This window comes from Spea bombifrons, chromosome 2 (genome assembly GCF_027358695.1).
Source record: "Spea bombifrons isolate aSpeBom1 chromosome 2, aSpeBom1.2.pri, whole genome shotgun sequence".
Taxonomy (NCBI): Eukaryota; Metazoa; Chordata; class Amphibia; order Anura; family Pelobatidae; genus Spea; species Spea bombifrons.
The window spans coordinates 7,731,577-7,747,161 of NC_071088.1; the positions used below are offsets into that span (position 1 = coordinate 7,731,577).

At 41.6% G+C, this 15,585-nt stretch overlaps 1 protein-coding gene across 1 annotated transcript; it reads left to right on the forward strand.

Moving 5' to 3' along the window:
- Positions 1 to 1,659: 1,659 nt before the first annotated feature.
- On the forward strand, positions 1,660 to 13,922 carry KCNJ6 (potassium inwardly rectifying channel subfamily J member 6). The gene is made up of 3 exons (XM_053456223.1): positions 1,660 to 1,813; positions 4,765 to 5,676; positions 13,084 to 13,922. The coding sequence occupies exons 2-3, from the start codon at positions 4,788 to 4,790 to the stop codon at positions 13,407 to 13,409; spliced, it is 1,215 nt and encodes a 404-aa protein (XP_053312198.1). The 5' UTR covers positions 1,660 to 1,813; positions 4,765 to 4,787; the 3' UTR covers positions 13,410 to 13,922.
- The last annotated feature ends 1,663 nt before the right edge of the window (positions 13,923 to 15,585 follow it).

Genomic DNA, 15,585 nt, shown 5'->3' on the forward strand with positions numbered 1-15,585 from the left:
TCAGGAAATTCGCAAGTTCTAATCAGATAAATATCTGCAGTTCTAAGGCCGTCTGTTTGTAGACTACAGCCTGACGCATAGCTTCTGAACTGAAACACTGTTACCTGTTCCCATTCCCGGCGTGTCATGGTTAATTAATATTAAAAAAACTAATTGAACTTCGCTAAATTTACACACACCTACCGATCCAATCGTATTTGCATTTTCAAAAGGTACAGTGTGTTCCCAACAATATTTCCACACAACATCTGCCAAATGTAAAGCGGCTAATTGCTGCCCTTTCATTCTGCTGCAGGCGATTTTTTTTTTATTATTCATTTGTTTACCTTCTAAAAGATGATTTAATCAAAAGTAAACATGCGTGTAATAGGTATATGTTATAAGGAGAGCATTTACAGGACCTTCAAGGTATACCTTTGTGTGAAAGAGGTCATCCCCAAATTTATTTTTCAGGAAAGGCAAACTGTTTCTTTGAAATTCCCAATTGAAACACTGCTAGTTACATTAGTTAGTTAGTTAGTTAGTTAGTTACGTACCTGGTGGGGTATCTTGAGTATTTGGGGCCAAATACTCTGCAAAGGTGAATTGATTTACATCCTCCATTTTTACAAATTGATCAATGATTTCATCAAAGCTGTATTCATATCCACTATATACGGAACCGGACACTGACAGTGATAAAGCACACCTTCCATCACTATATACGCAGCCAGACATTGACAGGACAAAATGCTGGTACGAACATATAAGGCCCATTACACTGCTCCTCCATAACACTGCCCCCAATAATACCCCCCATAACACTGCCCCCCATAACACTGCTCCTCCATACATTTCTGCTCTCACAAGCAAATACTCTCCTACTCGATCCCTACGTTCTTCCCATGGGCTAAGGCTCTCCTCCTCACTTATCACCTCTTCCTTTTCCCGTCTACAAGAATTTACTCGAGCTGCCCCATATCTCTGGAATCTACTCCCAAGGAACCTTCAGCTTTCACACTCCCTCCCGACATTCAAGAAACTTCTCAAAACTCACTTCTTCAGAGAAACTGCACCATAACCTACTTCATTGATACAACCACCACACTACCTCTCACCCTTTCTCTGTGCCTTATGTTTGTCACCCCATTCCTTCAAGATTGTAAACTTGCGAGCCGAGCCGATCCACCTAATGTATCGGTTTGTCTTAGTCTGTCAATAATAATAATAATAATAATTTTCCTGCAGCTACTCTTCCTCTCCTTCTTCTTCCTCTCCTTCTTCTTCTGTCTTTGTCTCCATTGACAAGGCCTTCTGGGTCTGAGTGCTTCTACATCTGGTAGTAGGCACGGCTTCAGTGCTGAGCACCAGGATATGACATAATATCCCCGCGCTCAGCATCAGTAGTCGGCACGCTTCGCAAGGAACCATGATACGGACCTCCTGCTCCCTTGATGTTGGAGAGGTTAATCTAAACTCTCTCTAAACTAGAAAGTCAGAGGCGAACAAGTGGAACAGAAGCTGTAGAGGGTAATACAGTGAGGGGACTTAAACATGCACGGGATAGGCATATGGCGCCTGAATCTAAGAGAAAACCAAGTTTTTCCACCTCTGCATCCATAGCACTTTTACTGACTTAATTTCCTGTTAATTACAGAATCAGCCACCCGCGATCTGTCAGAAATGTCTGAGGTTAAGATGTACCTGGAACCAATCAAAATTCAGTTCTAGAGAATTGCGAGTCAAGTAATGAAGCTTTTCTAACAGTTCTCTTCTAATGAGCCAGGCTGCCGCTCTACCCCCTGGTTGATTGAGTGTCTGCAAGCACCAGCAGGTCAGTTATAGGTTCTGATTATCGCTCAGCTGTTAATAACTAACCCGATTATCTTCACACCGCAGGGAATGAATGTGAGGCATTAACGATAAAATACTTTATGACTTTCCTAATCTCAAGTATGTGTTTCTCAGTAGCAAGACAGCAGTAAAAAACTTTAGAGATGGTGGTAGAACCACAAAGGTCAATGCAGTACATTATAGTCTGCTGACAAATAACTCATACTTCCCAAGTGTCCTTCTTTAGGACATCTTTTTGACCCAGGTCTCTCTGTCCCTCTTTCTTCACCTGTCCCTATTTTCTAGGAGCTCAGCATGTTTGATGGACATTAGTCTATCATAGTGTTCTACAACCCTATAATTGTGTTAATGTTATAAATTGTGTAGGCGTAATTTTGTCTTCTACTTACAAACAGCTCACAAATATAAGCCACCAATAGGTCACAACCTTTGAGAAGGTTGTGATAAAGTCCTACCTCATGGCCACACTGCTTAAAGCAAAAGTGTACCTATTGGGCCATTTGAAATGTCGAGAGTAGCATTGTCACCTGTCTAGGTTTCACCCTGACGGTTCCAGAAAAATGATGTGATCTGGGGAATGTTGATCCTGTAGCGATATTAGTCCGCATTCTCGGGGTGGAGGAGCAGAGCAGCCTTTAGACAAGTCAAAGTGGATGAGTACCACACTTAGAAGGGCCTGGAACACATGTCGAGAGAGGGACAACGTCCAACATGGGGTGGGGACAGAGCTGACCTCTCAAAGAGTGTCCAGGAAAAAACTTGGCCAAACGTGGCAACCCTGGTTGAGAGGTATGATATTCTCCAACATTTCAAACAGTCTAAGAGGAACACATTTGTTCTAAGGAGCGTGGTTACCGGTATGGCAAGTGGGTGAAGATTTATGGAGGCTTGATTGGCCATAAGGTTCTAATCTGCTGTCAAATTATGTGTTTCTGTGAAATACTTATACCCAGCAAACATTCTGAGCTCTTAGAAAAGAGGGACACGTGAATTTGGGTGAAGAGGGACAGTTGGGAGGTAGGGGATATGCAGATAAGAAGTGTTCTCATAGTCAGAAGTCTCTAATGTACTACATTGACTTCTATCACCATCATTAAAGACACACGGATCCCTTAGACAGACTGCTTCTCCTATCTTTGCTGTGGAGACATCTAGATGATCATGGTTTGCTTCTAGGATCTATGTGACAACAGGGGCAAACTGTTAGCTACTCCGTTTTTTTTGATGAAGGTGGATTATCCCACCTTACTATAATTATGCAGAATAATTAGTTGCACCCTGCACCTGCCTTCTCAAGGTTATCCGTGGACAATTAATTACAATGACAGGTCTTTGAAGGCAGTTAATGAATGCCTGCAATTTCAATATACGAGTGGCCATGTCAAAAGAAAATGACAAAGAGCAGCTACCTTCTTGGGGCCGACAATACCCACTAGAAAATATAACATGAACATAATTTTTACAAATGTATGGGAGTTATCGGGCCCTATTCATTCGCTCCTCTTGGTTCTTGACCTTGGAAGGAAGAGCTCTTTGTTCCTCACCTGTCAGCAATTCAAGCCCCAAGTATCATGCTCTAATTGATCAAAGAAAGACATTTCTTACAATGAATGCTATTTTCAATTAATAATCACTGCTTAACGCAAACCTCCGGACAGCCAATTCAGATCCAAGTAATAAGATAATTAAGTTCAATTAAGCTAATGCTGCCGTAAAAATGTGTCTAGATCCCCTTGATACGAACTGAAGTTCATACAAGACAAACACAACCTTTACAGATATATATAGAGCAGTAATCAAATATTTTGAAATATATTTAAATTAATGAATTTTACATATAAATGTAATGTAGCAATAGGAAAATAATAAAAGGGGCATTGATGCAAAAAAAAAATCCTAAATATTTAAATTTAATATTATAATCCATAATGCAAGTTCAGAGGTTAGTACACTGCTTGTTATATACCGTATTTGCTCGATTATAAGACGAGGTTTTTTTCAGAGCAAATGCTCTGAAAAATACCCCTCGTCTTATAATCGAGGTCGTCTACTAATCAGACCTCAAAATGTCCGGTGGGGCCATGCTACTTACCGGGCTTTGGTCGCGAGCAGCAGGAGAACAAGAAGCTAGCAGCGTGTCACAAAACTCTGCCTCCCCCCTCCTTCCTCTGAGGGCGGGGCCAGAGAAGTTGCACGCACAGCGGGCCCCTGCAGAAGTCTTGAGTGAGAGATCAGCAGTTCAGGTAAGGGGGTGGGGGGCTGGGGGGTTTGAGCGTGTGTGTGTATATGTGATTAATGGAATGAATGAGTATTTAAATGTTTGTGAATGAGTGTGTGTTAGTATGGATGTGTAAGGGTGGTGGTGGTAGCATGGCATAGGGAGGCTGTACTCACACTCCTATCATCCTAGGTTCCAGCATGTACTGGCTGCCTTGGCTTGATAGGGGTGTGATTGCTGTTAGCAGTTATATATATATCTCCAGAAATGCCTTTTAACCCCCTATATGCCACTCTGCCCCATGATATGCCTTTTAACCCCCTATATGCCACTCTGGCATATAGGGGATTAAAAGGCATATCATGGGGCAGAGTGGCAAATAGGGGGTATAAGGCATTTCTGGGGGCAGAGTGGCAACCCTGGGGGCAGATGTGCATAACTGGGGGGGCAGGTTGGCAAATAAAAGGAAATAAAAAAATATATATTTTTCTCAATCATAGCTTTTATTAAATATGAAAATATTGTTTACATGAATTAATATTTACTAGTAAAACTTTTTTTCCTATAGGGTAGTCTTATATTCAGGCTTTTTGTTTTTTTCCTAAATTAATATTTAGATTTTGGGGGGTCGTCTTATAATCAGGGTCGTCTTATAATCGAGCAAATACGGTATATTTTTTTACATTTTACCTTTTTCTGCTTAATGTTGACAGCTTCTCAGACGAGAATAAGGCAGATGGAGCAGGACGTGGAGAGTCCCATTTCTATACGGCAGCCGAAGCTGCCAAAGCAAGCCCGAGAAGACCTGGTAAAGCAAAAGTGTTCCAAACGGAAAATCCAGAGATACGTCCGCAAGGATGGGAAATGCAACGTCCACCATGGGAACGTCAGAGAGACGTATCGCTACCTAAGTGATATTTTTACCACTTTGGTGGATCTGAAGTGGAGATTCAACCTGCTGATATTTGTCATGGTGTATACAGCAACTTGGTTATTCTTTGGGATGATATGGTGGCTTATAGCTTATATACGAGGGGATCTGGACCATATAGGAGATAAAACATGGAGTCCCTGTGTGGACAACCTTAACGGATTTGTATCGGCTTTTTTATTCTCCATAGAAACCGAGACCACTATTGGATACGGGTATAGAGTTATCACAGACAAGTGTCCCGAGGGAATCATACTTCTTTTGGTCCAGTCCGTTTTAGGGTCGATTGTGAACGCCTTTATGGTTGGCTGCATGTTTGTAAAGATATCGCAACCTAAGAAGAGGGCAGAGACGTTGGTCTTCTCTACCAATGCTGTCGTGTCCATGCGGGATGGGAAACTCTGTCTGATGTTCCGAGTGGGGGACCTTAGAAACTCGCACATCGTGGAGGCATCAATAAGAGCCAAGCTAATCAAATCCAAACAGACAAAAGAGGGGGAGTTTATACCATTGAACCAGACAGATATCAATGTTGGATATGATACTGGGGATGATCGACTTTTTTTGGTGTCCCCGCTAATCATTAGCCATGAAATCAACCAACACAGTCCCTTCTGGGATATATCAAAAGCTCAACTACCAAAGGAAGATTTGGAGATTGTGGTCATTCTGGAAGGCATGGTAGAAGCTACAGGTAAACACTTAATATTTTCATTTTTTTTTATTCTGGGTTTTTTTCTGGGCTGTGACCTAAATTCACCAATTAAAACTAGCTATCTGTGCAATTGTCTTGGAGGTATTTAATTTAAACATTAACCTGACGAAAGCTGTGAAAGCCAGTATCAGCGAATCAATTCCCGTTCCTGAAGTTATGCCCTTTCTCCCACAACCCCTACACTTACAAAGGCTCTCTGAACCAATCAACAACAATCAGCAACTAAACAATAGACGAGAGAAGAGATAATGGGGAGAAATAATCAGTATGCAGATATAGAGAAAAGTAGACTCATGGGACTGGGAGCCAGGTCGGTCCCGTTACACCGCCTAATGGCGTCCCTACTTCATGTATGTTGGCTGTTGTCACATAAATTACCATACAAGATTACTGGCACCTGGAGAAATATTAATTTAGCTTTTCTCCAGATTTACGTCTGCAACGTAGGTCTGATTGTGTGTGTCGGAGAACTGGATAGCAGAATTTGGACAGCCTCCAAAGCCAAGCGGTTTAAACTGTCATCTTATGTCATTAAGATGCAATATTGGTAGATGGAGCTTCAGCTACATTCTGCACACATTTCCTCCATCAGCCGATACAGTCCTCCTCCCAGCGGCGTCAAATAAAAATGCGAGACTGGGAGATTTCCAACGTTTCCCGCTGCCAGGCTCGAGGTACATCTTAAAACAAAACGGTAGCAGATGTTTTCCAAATCTCAGGGTTGGTTTCAAACGACATTAAGGCCAGGATCCATCAACCTGTCATCCCAGACGGTATATTTTAATTACCACTGCCATGTCGTCCTTGTGAAACGTAAAGGATCGAGGTATGGCAGCCAGAGCTGCAGTCAACACGCTGAAACGTTTTTATACCAGAAAAGAATTGTGAAACCAAATGATAACCGTAAAAAAAAAACATTTTCTAGCTCACTAACACACAAGAAAAATTGTTTTCATTTGTATTTTGAAAAATATGTTTGGGTGTCCATATTATTTGCCAATTCTTTAGTGAAAGATATTTAAAGTATTTTTGCTTTTACAAACAGTAATTCAAAACAAATACATGAAATTGGCAGAATAATGGTCTGTGGATTGTGCATGACATCACGATATGACATCATGGCAAAGTTAGGAAAGCTCAAAGATATAGTGTATTAGATGTAACGTACAATTTTTAAGATTGGATGTTGCTTCATATCTCTGAGATGTTGATTGCTCTGACACTGATATAGCTCTCTCTCCTCTCTCTCTCTCTCCTTTCTCTCTCCTTTCTCTCTCTGTCTTTCTCTCTCCTTTCTCTCTCCTTGCTCATCTCTCTTTCTCTCTCTCTCTCTCTCCCTCTCCTCTATCTCTCTTCTCTCTCTCTCTCTCTCTCTTTCTCTCCTCTCTCCCCTCTCTCTCTCTCTCTCTCCTCTCCCCTTTCTCCTACTCTCTCATTATTTTATTTTGTATACCCCTTCATCTTACCCCATTCATAAAAGTAAATCATACATTTCAAAGGGGTGATTAATCATTTCAGTTAAACTGTTTTTTATTCCTTTCCTTGAACATATGCAATAAATAACTAACTTAACAATAGCGAATATGCTGCAACTCTCATCACCTTTACTCTCTGTATAAAATGGGGAAGGCTTTTGTAATATGTATGTATAATGTATATTCATTCAGAAATATAAACATGATAAACAATATCTGGGTTTGTCCCAGAGGAAGTCTCGGAGCAGGTGAACAGTGGTTTGGTCACCAACTACCTACCCATGTTCTGCCAACTTCCTGCTTAATCCCCGCCCACTACCACCTACTTCCTGTCCACTAATCGCACCTAGCAAATCTCCAGTTTTATGCTTAATATACGTATTAAAGTCTTTATTATTATCATAAGACATCTTTCGTTGTAAAAGGAAAGTCCAAATAATTTGAGTCAGCATGTTAACCGCGAACAGCTGCTAGGCCTGAAATATTTATTTTTTTTTACACAGGGGAATTTTTTGTTAAATTCTGCCAAAAGAGAAGCCCATGGGCAATGTACAAGCGAATGAGTTAGTGTCACAAAGACAACAAAAAAACGATACAGGTAGATCATGTCGGTACTGCGGAAAAACAAACTTTGCATAATACATTTTGGTAACGGGCCAAGTTGACACTAACAACAGCTGCAGAACAACAGGTTCAAAAGACGATCAGGGAAATTCCACAAATGACATAAAAGAATAGCAAATGAGGTGGGAAAACTGGTTTTGCCTTAAATGGGAACTGTCGCCATCAGGGATTTCAACAAAATGTTTTGGGAGGTCCAAAAATCTTCAGTCTTCACGTATTGCGATGTTATATGTGGCTAGACTGCAGTGTGAAGTGTGAGATGTGAGGTGCGAGGTGCGATGTGTGATGGAGTGAGTATGCTTTAGTGTAACTGTGTAATTGTATGAGAGGGAATGTGGATGCGAGTGTTAGCGTGTGTGTTAATGTAAGTATGTGTAAGTGTTAGCGTGAGTGTTTATGTGTGTTTGTTAGCGTGAGTGAGTATGTGTTATAGTGAGTACATGTGTATGTGAGTGGGTATATAACGGGGAGCACATGGCCGGGGGGCCACTCATCTATACCTGCCAGCCCCTCCCCCGATGGAATATTTATAACCTTCTGAAGATGGGGTCTCCATAACTGTACACAATACTCTAGGTGAGGTCTGACCAGGGCAGAACCTCCTCTTTTCCTGCTTCTAATGCCTCCGCACCCAGCTTTGTCATCCATCATTGACCCGAACATGTAGAGAAGCAATCGTGTTCACCATAGCTGAATGAACCACAAACAATTTACCAATTTGGTCCAGAGTCGGGTTTTGCTGCGCCATTTAAGAACCTCACTAAATCATCTCCGATTCCCCAGGGTAAAGGATACATGAACACGTAATCATCCTGTAGGGAAGTACTCCAAGCTTCGCTTCACCCGAGACATCGTAAACTGCTGGCGTGCAGTTGAACAAAACAATGTCAAATACAGTAATAGGATGGATTGCATTGTCGGTGTTACATAATTATTTAACAGTTACAAGAAGTAGAGAGATCTGTCTCAATCTGCCGAGAGACTTTTCAGCTATGGAACTTCATAACCATTAATTCAAATTAAGCATCATGCGGTATTATTCATGTAAAGTATGTCTCCTCGACAATGGAAGTCTATGGGCTCGGGCATGATATCTGGCACTCCGGGCAGATGCCTGGTGAGCCGGTGGCAGGTAGGGCTCCATACTTGCCACATACCGTATTTGCTCGATTATAAGACAAGGTTTTTTTTCAGAGGAAATATGTCTCATATTCGAGGTGATCTTATAATCAGACCTTAAATAGAGGTCTGACTACAAGACTAAGATCCAGATCCCCCGCAGCGCTGCAGGGGACATGGATCTTTCTCTCTGGCAGCCGGTGAACGTCTGCACGATGCGCGTAGACAACCTCCGCTGCTGCCGGTTCTTCTGCCGGGGCTTCTATGACGGAGCGTTGGCGTGTCTAGGGATGCATTGGTAAGTTGGGGGGCATACAGGGGTGTATAAGGCATATCAGGAAGGCAGATTGACAAATAGGGGGATAAGGCATATCTGCGGGTAGAGTGGTAAATAGGGGGGTATAAGCCATATCTGGGGGGTAGAGTGCCACATAGGGGCTATAAGGCATATCAGGGGGCAGAGTGGCATATCAGGGAGACAGTGGCATATAGGGGGGTATGAGGCATATCTGGGGGCAGAGTGGCATATAGGGGGTATAAGGCATATCAAGGGGACAGAGTGGTATATCTGGGGGAAGAGTGGCATTTAGGGGGTATAAGGCATATCTGGGTGGCAGATAGGGGGTATAAGGCATATCTGGGGGGCAGAGTAGCAAGTCATGGGGCAGATGTGCATAACTATGGGGTAGGTTGGTTAAATAAAAGGAAATAAAAAAATAATTTTTCTCAATCATAGTTTTTATTAAATATGAAAAAAATAGCTTACATGTGAATTAATGTTTACTATTAAAACTTTTTTCTATAGGGTAGCTTTTTTTTTTTTTTTAATAAATTACCGGTAATATTCCAATTTTTAGGGTCTTCTTATAATCAAACTAACAGATAATGTAAACCCCCCAGGCTGCTGTCCAATAGTGCCTCCCATGTATCTTTAAGACATCTTGTATTGCTGATCCCATTCTTTAACCCTCCGTGTGACCATAAGTCAATTTTTATGTAAAGCCCCTCGTGACCAAAAAAAAAAATGACGGTCATTTAGTAAAACAAATGTTTTATTTAAAATAAGTGATGATGGGCATACTCCGTATAACGCTACTGTACCAGCCATCATTTTTGTGCTACAAGGGTAAAAAAAAATACCCTTTAGGTTATAAAAAGATTTTGTCTCCCTTTTACACGGTTTAGTATCATACAACGCACATCTTATTTCTGAGAGTGTTTAAACAGTTACATTTCAAAGAAATGTTTCTGAAATATGGAAGCCTCAAGGGTCAGTTTCCGGGAAAAGAGGCTTCAGACTTTACTATCCCTTTAGGGTTATCGCTGGTGGGATGCAGTTTGAGCGTTACGGACAGTGGAAAACATCCAAAGTGATTAGGAACCAGGAGATGAAAATGAATATATATGTTCAGTATATAACAAAATGTATATATAATGTAAGCATATAAAAATGGCAGCAAATCAGACCCCTTCTGCTGTGTTTTTCTGCTGTAAAGACTCTCAATCAGTCGTTGGTCTCGTCTTAGATTCGGGAGCCGTATGCCCGTCCCATTCATGTTTAAATACCCTCGCTGTATTAATCTCTACCACATCTGCTGGGAGGCTGTTTCATTTATCTACCACCCTCTCAGTAAGGTAAAAAAAAAAAGATATATAACATATAATTAACATAATAATAATATTTAAATAAGCAAAATATTATAAAATATATTAAAAAAAATAATCCACCTCTTTAATCCACTATTATTGCTGGCAATATTGTAGGAAACTATGTGTAGAATCCAAGAAGGATGAATAAGGCTATTCAAAGATCCACTGTACATGGTACTGCATATATATATACAGTATATATATATACACAGTATATATATATACGGTATATATATATACGGTATATATATATATATATATATGTATATATATATATAGATATAGATATATATATACGTGTGTGTCTGTGCGTAGATGTAAATTGGTAGATTTCAGGGTCCTCATATTTTATTCAATTTAATGATCAGGAGCCAAGAGTGTGAATATAGATGTGAATAATTGCTATTTTAAGTAATAGTAAATTTTTTCTGCATTTTAATTAATGTATCCATGTGCCTATCCATATGATATTTCTTTTCTTGAATTAGCGCTATATCATCATCTAAGGCATTTTGTGTTTGTTTTTTTTTTTACATGGCTATTCCTAATGAATGAAAAGTTAACCCTTTCACCACTTCTCTGGGTACATTTGATTCACCGATCCCTGAGAAAAAAAATGTGACCGTTCCGTTAAGGTTTATCTTCTATATAATTATGAATTTTAAGCGTACTATGCTAAAAAATCATAAATCTTTCAATTTTTTGTGTATCAATTATATTACACAAAGAAGATGATTTGTGTGGATTCTGTGAATACGCCTGTGGCATCGCCAAGATCAAAATTACATTTAGAAATCCCCAGGGGGAGGCGAAGAATAAGCAAATGTATTGATTTTCGTACCATGTTATTTGCATCGCAAAGAGGTGGACTTGCTAATGGGCATATTCTGTAACAAATCCATCAGATCTACTCGGAATGTTCTAACTCTATAGGACAGACTGGTGAGCCAAAAAATGTACTTCTTAATAACAAACATTCATCACGAGCGAAGAAATGCTCAGAGGAATATTAATATTTAGAAGGAGTACTTGGTTTGGGGCTGCTTGGTTTTTGAACCGATCGCCGTGACCTGTCCCGCCGTTTAGGTGAGGATGGCCAGATATTCCCTGTTTCCAGCCTCCAAATGATGTATTTTTATCTCTTGGTCTGTGGTCAGAAGTACTGTGCTAGCCTGATAAAGGCATATTTAATAATCTACTACAAAAAGGTTAACATGAGGTTAATTTTCCCAATAATGTTCCAAATTATACTTAACCACTTAGACACGGAGCAAAAAGTCTCTGCCTCCTCCATTCCTAATATTTCTGATTTTTACGGGGGTTTTGTTACAAAACAGCGCTTCTGTCTGCTCTTAATTATGTATCGTCGTGCTTTTGAGAACTGACTCCTTTTTCCATCCCCTTTCTCGGGAAAATGCGATATCAGATGGTGCTTCTTGTGGGAGGTGGGACAAGCTGTTTGGAGCTTTTTTTTCATGTATTTTGCAGTTTTCTGCAGGTCTGTTTCAGGTTCAGCCAGCAGATCCAGACAGAAAAAAAAGATTTAGCATAAATTACCCCAACGAAAGGCAGAATCGAGCCTGATAGCTGTGTTCAGTGTGCTGTCCGGTGCATGAATAATAATATAATAATGTAATAGGCTTTGAGTCGTAGAGGTAATACCCCCGATAAATAATTAGGGGCAAATGCTAATAATTTAATTGTTTCCACGTTAGTGTAAGTGAAGGTCTGTTGGAGTAAAGTGTCTCCTTATTGGTGTTGCTTATATAGATAATTGTCATTTCTAACAAATGCATAGATGTGGGTCTTATTGTATAGTTCAGCAAATACAATATATCTCTAATTACATTGATTGAGATTAAGTGTTGAAAACCTTTGTAAGCACATGGCAGTATTTCCCAGAAGAGAAAATCGTGACAACTTGGCCAGTAAGCGTGGCCAAAAAGCTACTCAGCGCATTAGTAAAAGTCTCCGCAGTACCTGCTCTCCATCCGTGTGGATCCATCACCCACCATCTATGGAGTCACTGGCTCAGGAGATGGTGGGTGCTTGAGCTTTAGGGAGCCTCCTGATAAAGACCCCGTTCTATGTTCAGGATAAGGCAGTGGTTCCTCCAATTATATATCTGATAGCCTCTTGTTATCTGCTCTATTGATGAGGTAAGGAACTCATACGGGCCTGAAACGTTTATTGTAATAGGGTCACTTCATTTAAAGAGTCAACAAGTGAGTCTCGTAACAGTCTTCAGCAGGGCCAGACTGGCGATAACGAGGCGGCCGGGCCTATCCTGCCAGCGGCCACACACTACAGCACCAGATCTGCCGGTCCGGCAGCAGAATGGTTGAGCAGACTTGATGGCCAGTCTGGGCCTGGTCTTCAGTGTTTCTTCTTTAGTGTATCTGGAATTTTATATTGTAGTTGGTTATTGGATTATAAAACTGTATATATATATAGATGCGGAACTTTAATGAACACGTAGATTGTATTCTCATCGAGGCACTGTGTTTCTCTCATACAGGTATGACCTGCCAAGCTCGGAGCTCCTACGTCACTTCTGAAATCTTGTGGGGCCACCGGTTCACACCGGTCCTGACGCTGGAGGATGGCTTTTACGAAGTTGACTACAACAGCTTTCACGACACTTACGAGACGAACACGCCGTCTTGCAGTGCCAAAGAGCTGGCCGAAAAACTCAGCCGGGCAGAGATGCCCCTGAGCTGGTCCGTTTCCAGCAAGCTCAACCAACACGCAGACGTGGAAAACGAGGCCACGGAGAAGAACCACGAAGACCAGCCAGAGCGAAACGGGGACGTGGCAAACATAGAGAGCGAATCCAAGGTGTAACACTATCGCAAGCTGGCTCTTCTCGGCTAAACCATGGTGGTTGGTGTGAATTCCCACTCCAAGGAGGCGAATTGGATTACCTGCACCGTAAAACTAGGTGTGCTAAACTGCAGTACATTCAGCATGTAATAAACATACATGCCCATCAAGCTTGTATTGCAGACGAACATATGCATGTATTTTTCTTCCTGCTTTGTAAGCCAACGGCACGTATCAGGCAGTGAAATCGGACAATGGAAGCAAGGGGTGGTTGGCCAACAGGATATTGTGTTCCGATAAAACGGAGCGTCGAGGCCAAGATAAACAACATACTGTACATACGCCTTACGTCACATTCAACTCTTATCACTGGTACTATGCCCAGCACGTAAAAATGGATCGTGAAATAAGCTTCAAGCATCATGTACATAGGCGTGTAATTAATATAGATCTAGCGACATCATTCTAGGATTAAGAGAACGCAAAAAAAAAACCCAAAAAAACAATTCTTCCTTCCGAAAATATCTATATATACATCCCACCTCTTTCAGATTTTTTAACTGAATGCTGAAGTTACTCTACAGACTGGCAGCTATCTTAAGTACCTCGATATTTCTTATCAGATTACTTAACCCATTGGGTGCCAGAGGGGAGGGCCAACGCATTGCAAGGCTGCGGGGCCGAAACGTGACCAACCAAGCAACGCGTTACGCTCCCCTCTGGCTCTGGAGGGGTTAAAGCCATAGACTAAGCGAAGTGTTAAATCGGATCAGGGTTATGCACCTGGCATACTGTGAAAAAGTTTACATGAAACGTTATGTTCTACATCTTGATACATCGTCCATCGGCTTGTGTGTTTCATTGTGCGGCGGAGGGTAAATGACGTTCTGACATTGGGGAGGGTCATTTTTGGGATAAGAGGAACAGAATGAAACGATGTGTGTTTATTCTTTTACAAATGGAGAGAGAGAGAGATGTGTGAGATACTAAAGACGCAGTAGATTATTTGGGACTCGAAGCAAATGAGGCCCTTAGTAGACCAACACATCGCCATTTCTGGTGCGAGTTTCCGTGTCCGCTTTGCAGATTCCCCCTTGAACTTAGTTGACTTGTAGAGAGATTTATGGAAAATCCGGTCAGCGTGCACAGAAACCCAAAGGACAGGAACAAAGTGACCTTATTAGTTTCTCCCATAAAAATACATTTGTATTATAGCTGCATGGTTGTTAGGGGGATCTGCAGACAGCAGGGGATGGGGGCAGCACAAGGCTCTGCGGGGGGGGCACATGGCTCTGCATCTTTGTCTTTGTTGACCCAGAATGGGTCACCTTTTTCACTAAAGACTTAAGGGAGAAGAAGTCAGATTGCTCTGTAAGGGGTAGAATTTATCACATGTATCTGTGGGGAGGGGAACAGGCACCATGTGTCTGCCGCAGAAAAAGGGAGGTAGCACGTTGCTCTGCATGGGGTAAGGAGGCAGCCGGCGGCTCTGTAGGGTGGAGGAGAGAGGATGTGGATCTGCGGGGTGGAGGGAAGTAGCGCATGGCTCTACAAGGAGGAAACCATTGTCTCTGCAGGGGAGAAGCACATGGCTCTGAAAGATGAAGGAGGCAGTAAGGTTAATACTGCGCCGTAGTGGTGGAAGAGGCAGTAAAGGATCCAGTGCGAGACTTTTAAAAAAAGAGACATATTATCGTTTTCTGTTTCACAGGGATACCTATATTATTTTGGTGGAAACATTGGATGTGTGGGCAACATGCGGCCCTGGTCTGTTTAATATCATTCATAATAAAGGAGCACAAAAAAGGATACAGTCATATCACTTATGCTGCGCTAATACGTGGCTACAGTAGCTGGATATGGAATTGCAAATAATAATTAAAAGTGGACAAATTCTACAAACTAGAACAATCTGGGAATGGGAACAGCAAGCTCTATGCCCCTTTGCCAACCTGCCCCAAAGCACAAATCCCAAGCACAGGAGTCTTCCAGGGGAAACAAAGCAGCACAATGTAGAGTACAGAGCGGGGTACATGACGGTGGCACGTTGCTCTGTAGGGGGATGGGAAGAACGAGACGTGATTATAGTGGATATAGTGACACTCCAGTTCTACCACTTTTTTTTGAGGAGGCTATTCAAGGCTTCGTGTATGGGGTAGCACCAGAGACTCGATGTAGCATTGTTGGCTCCTTACCT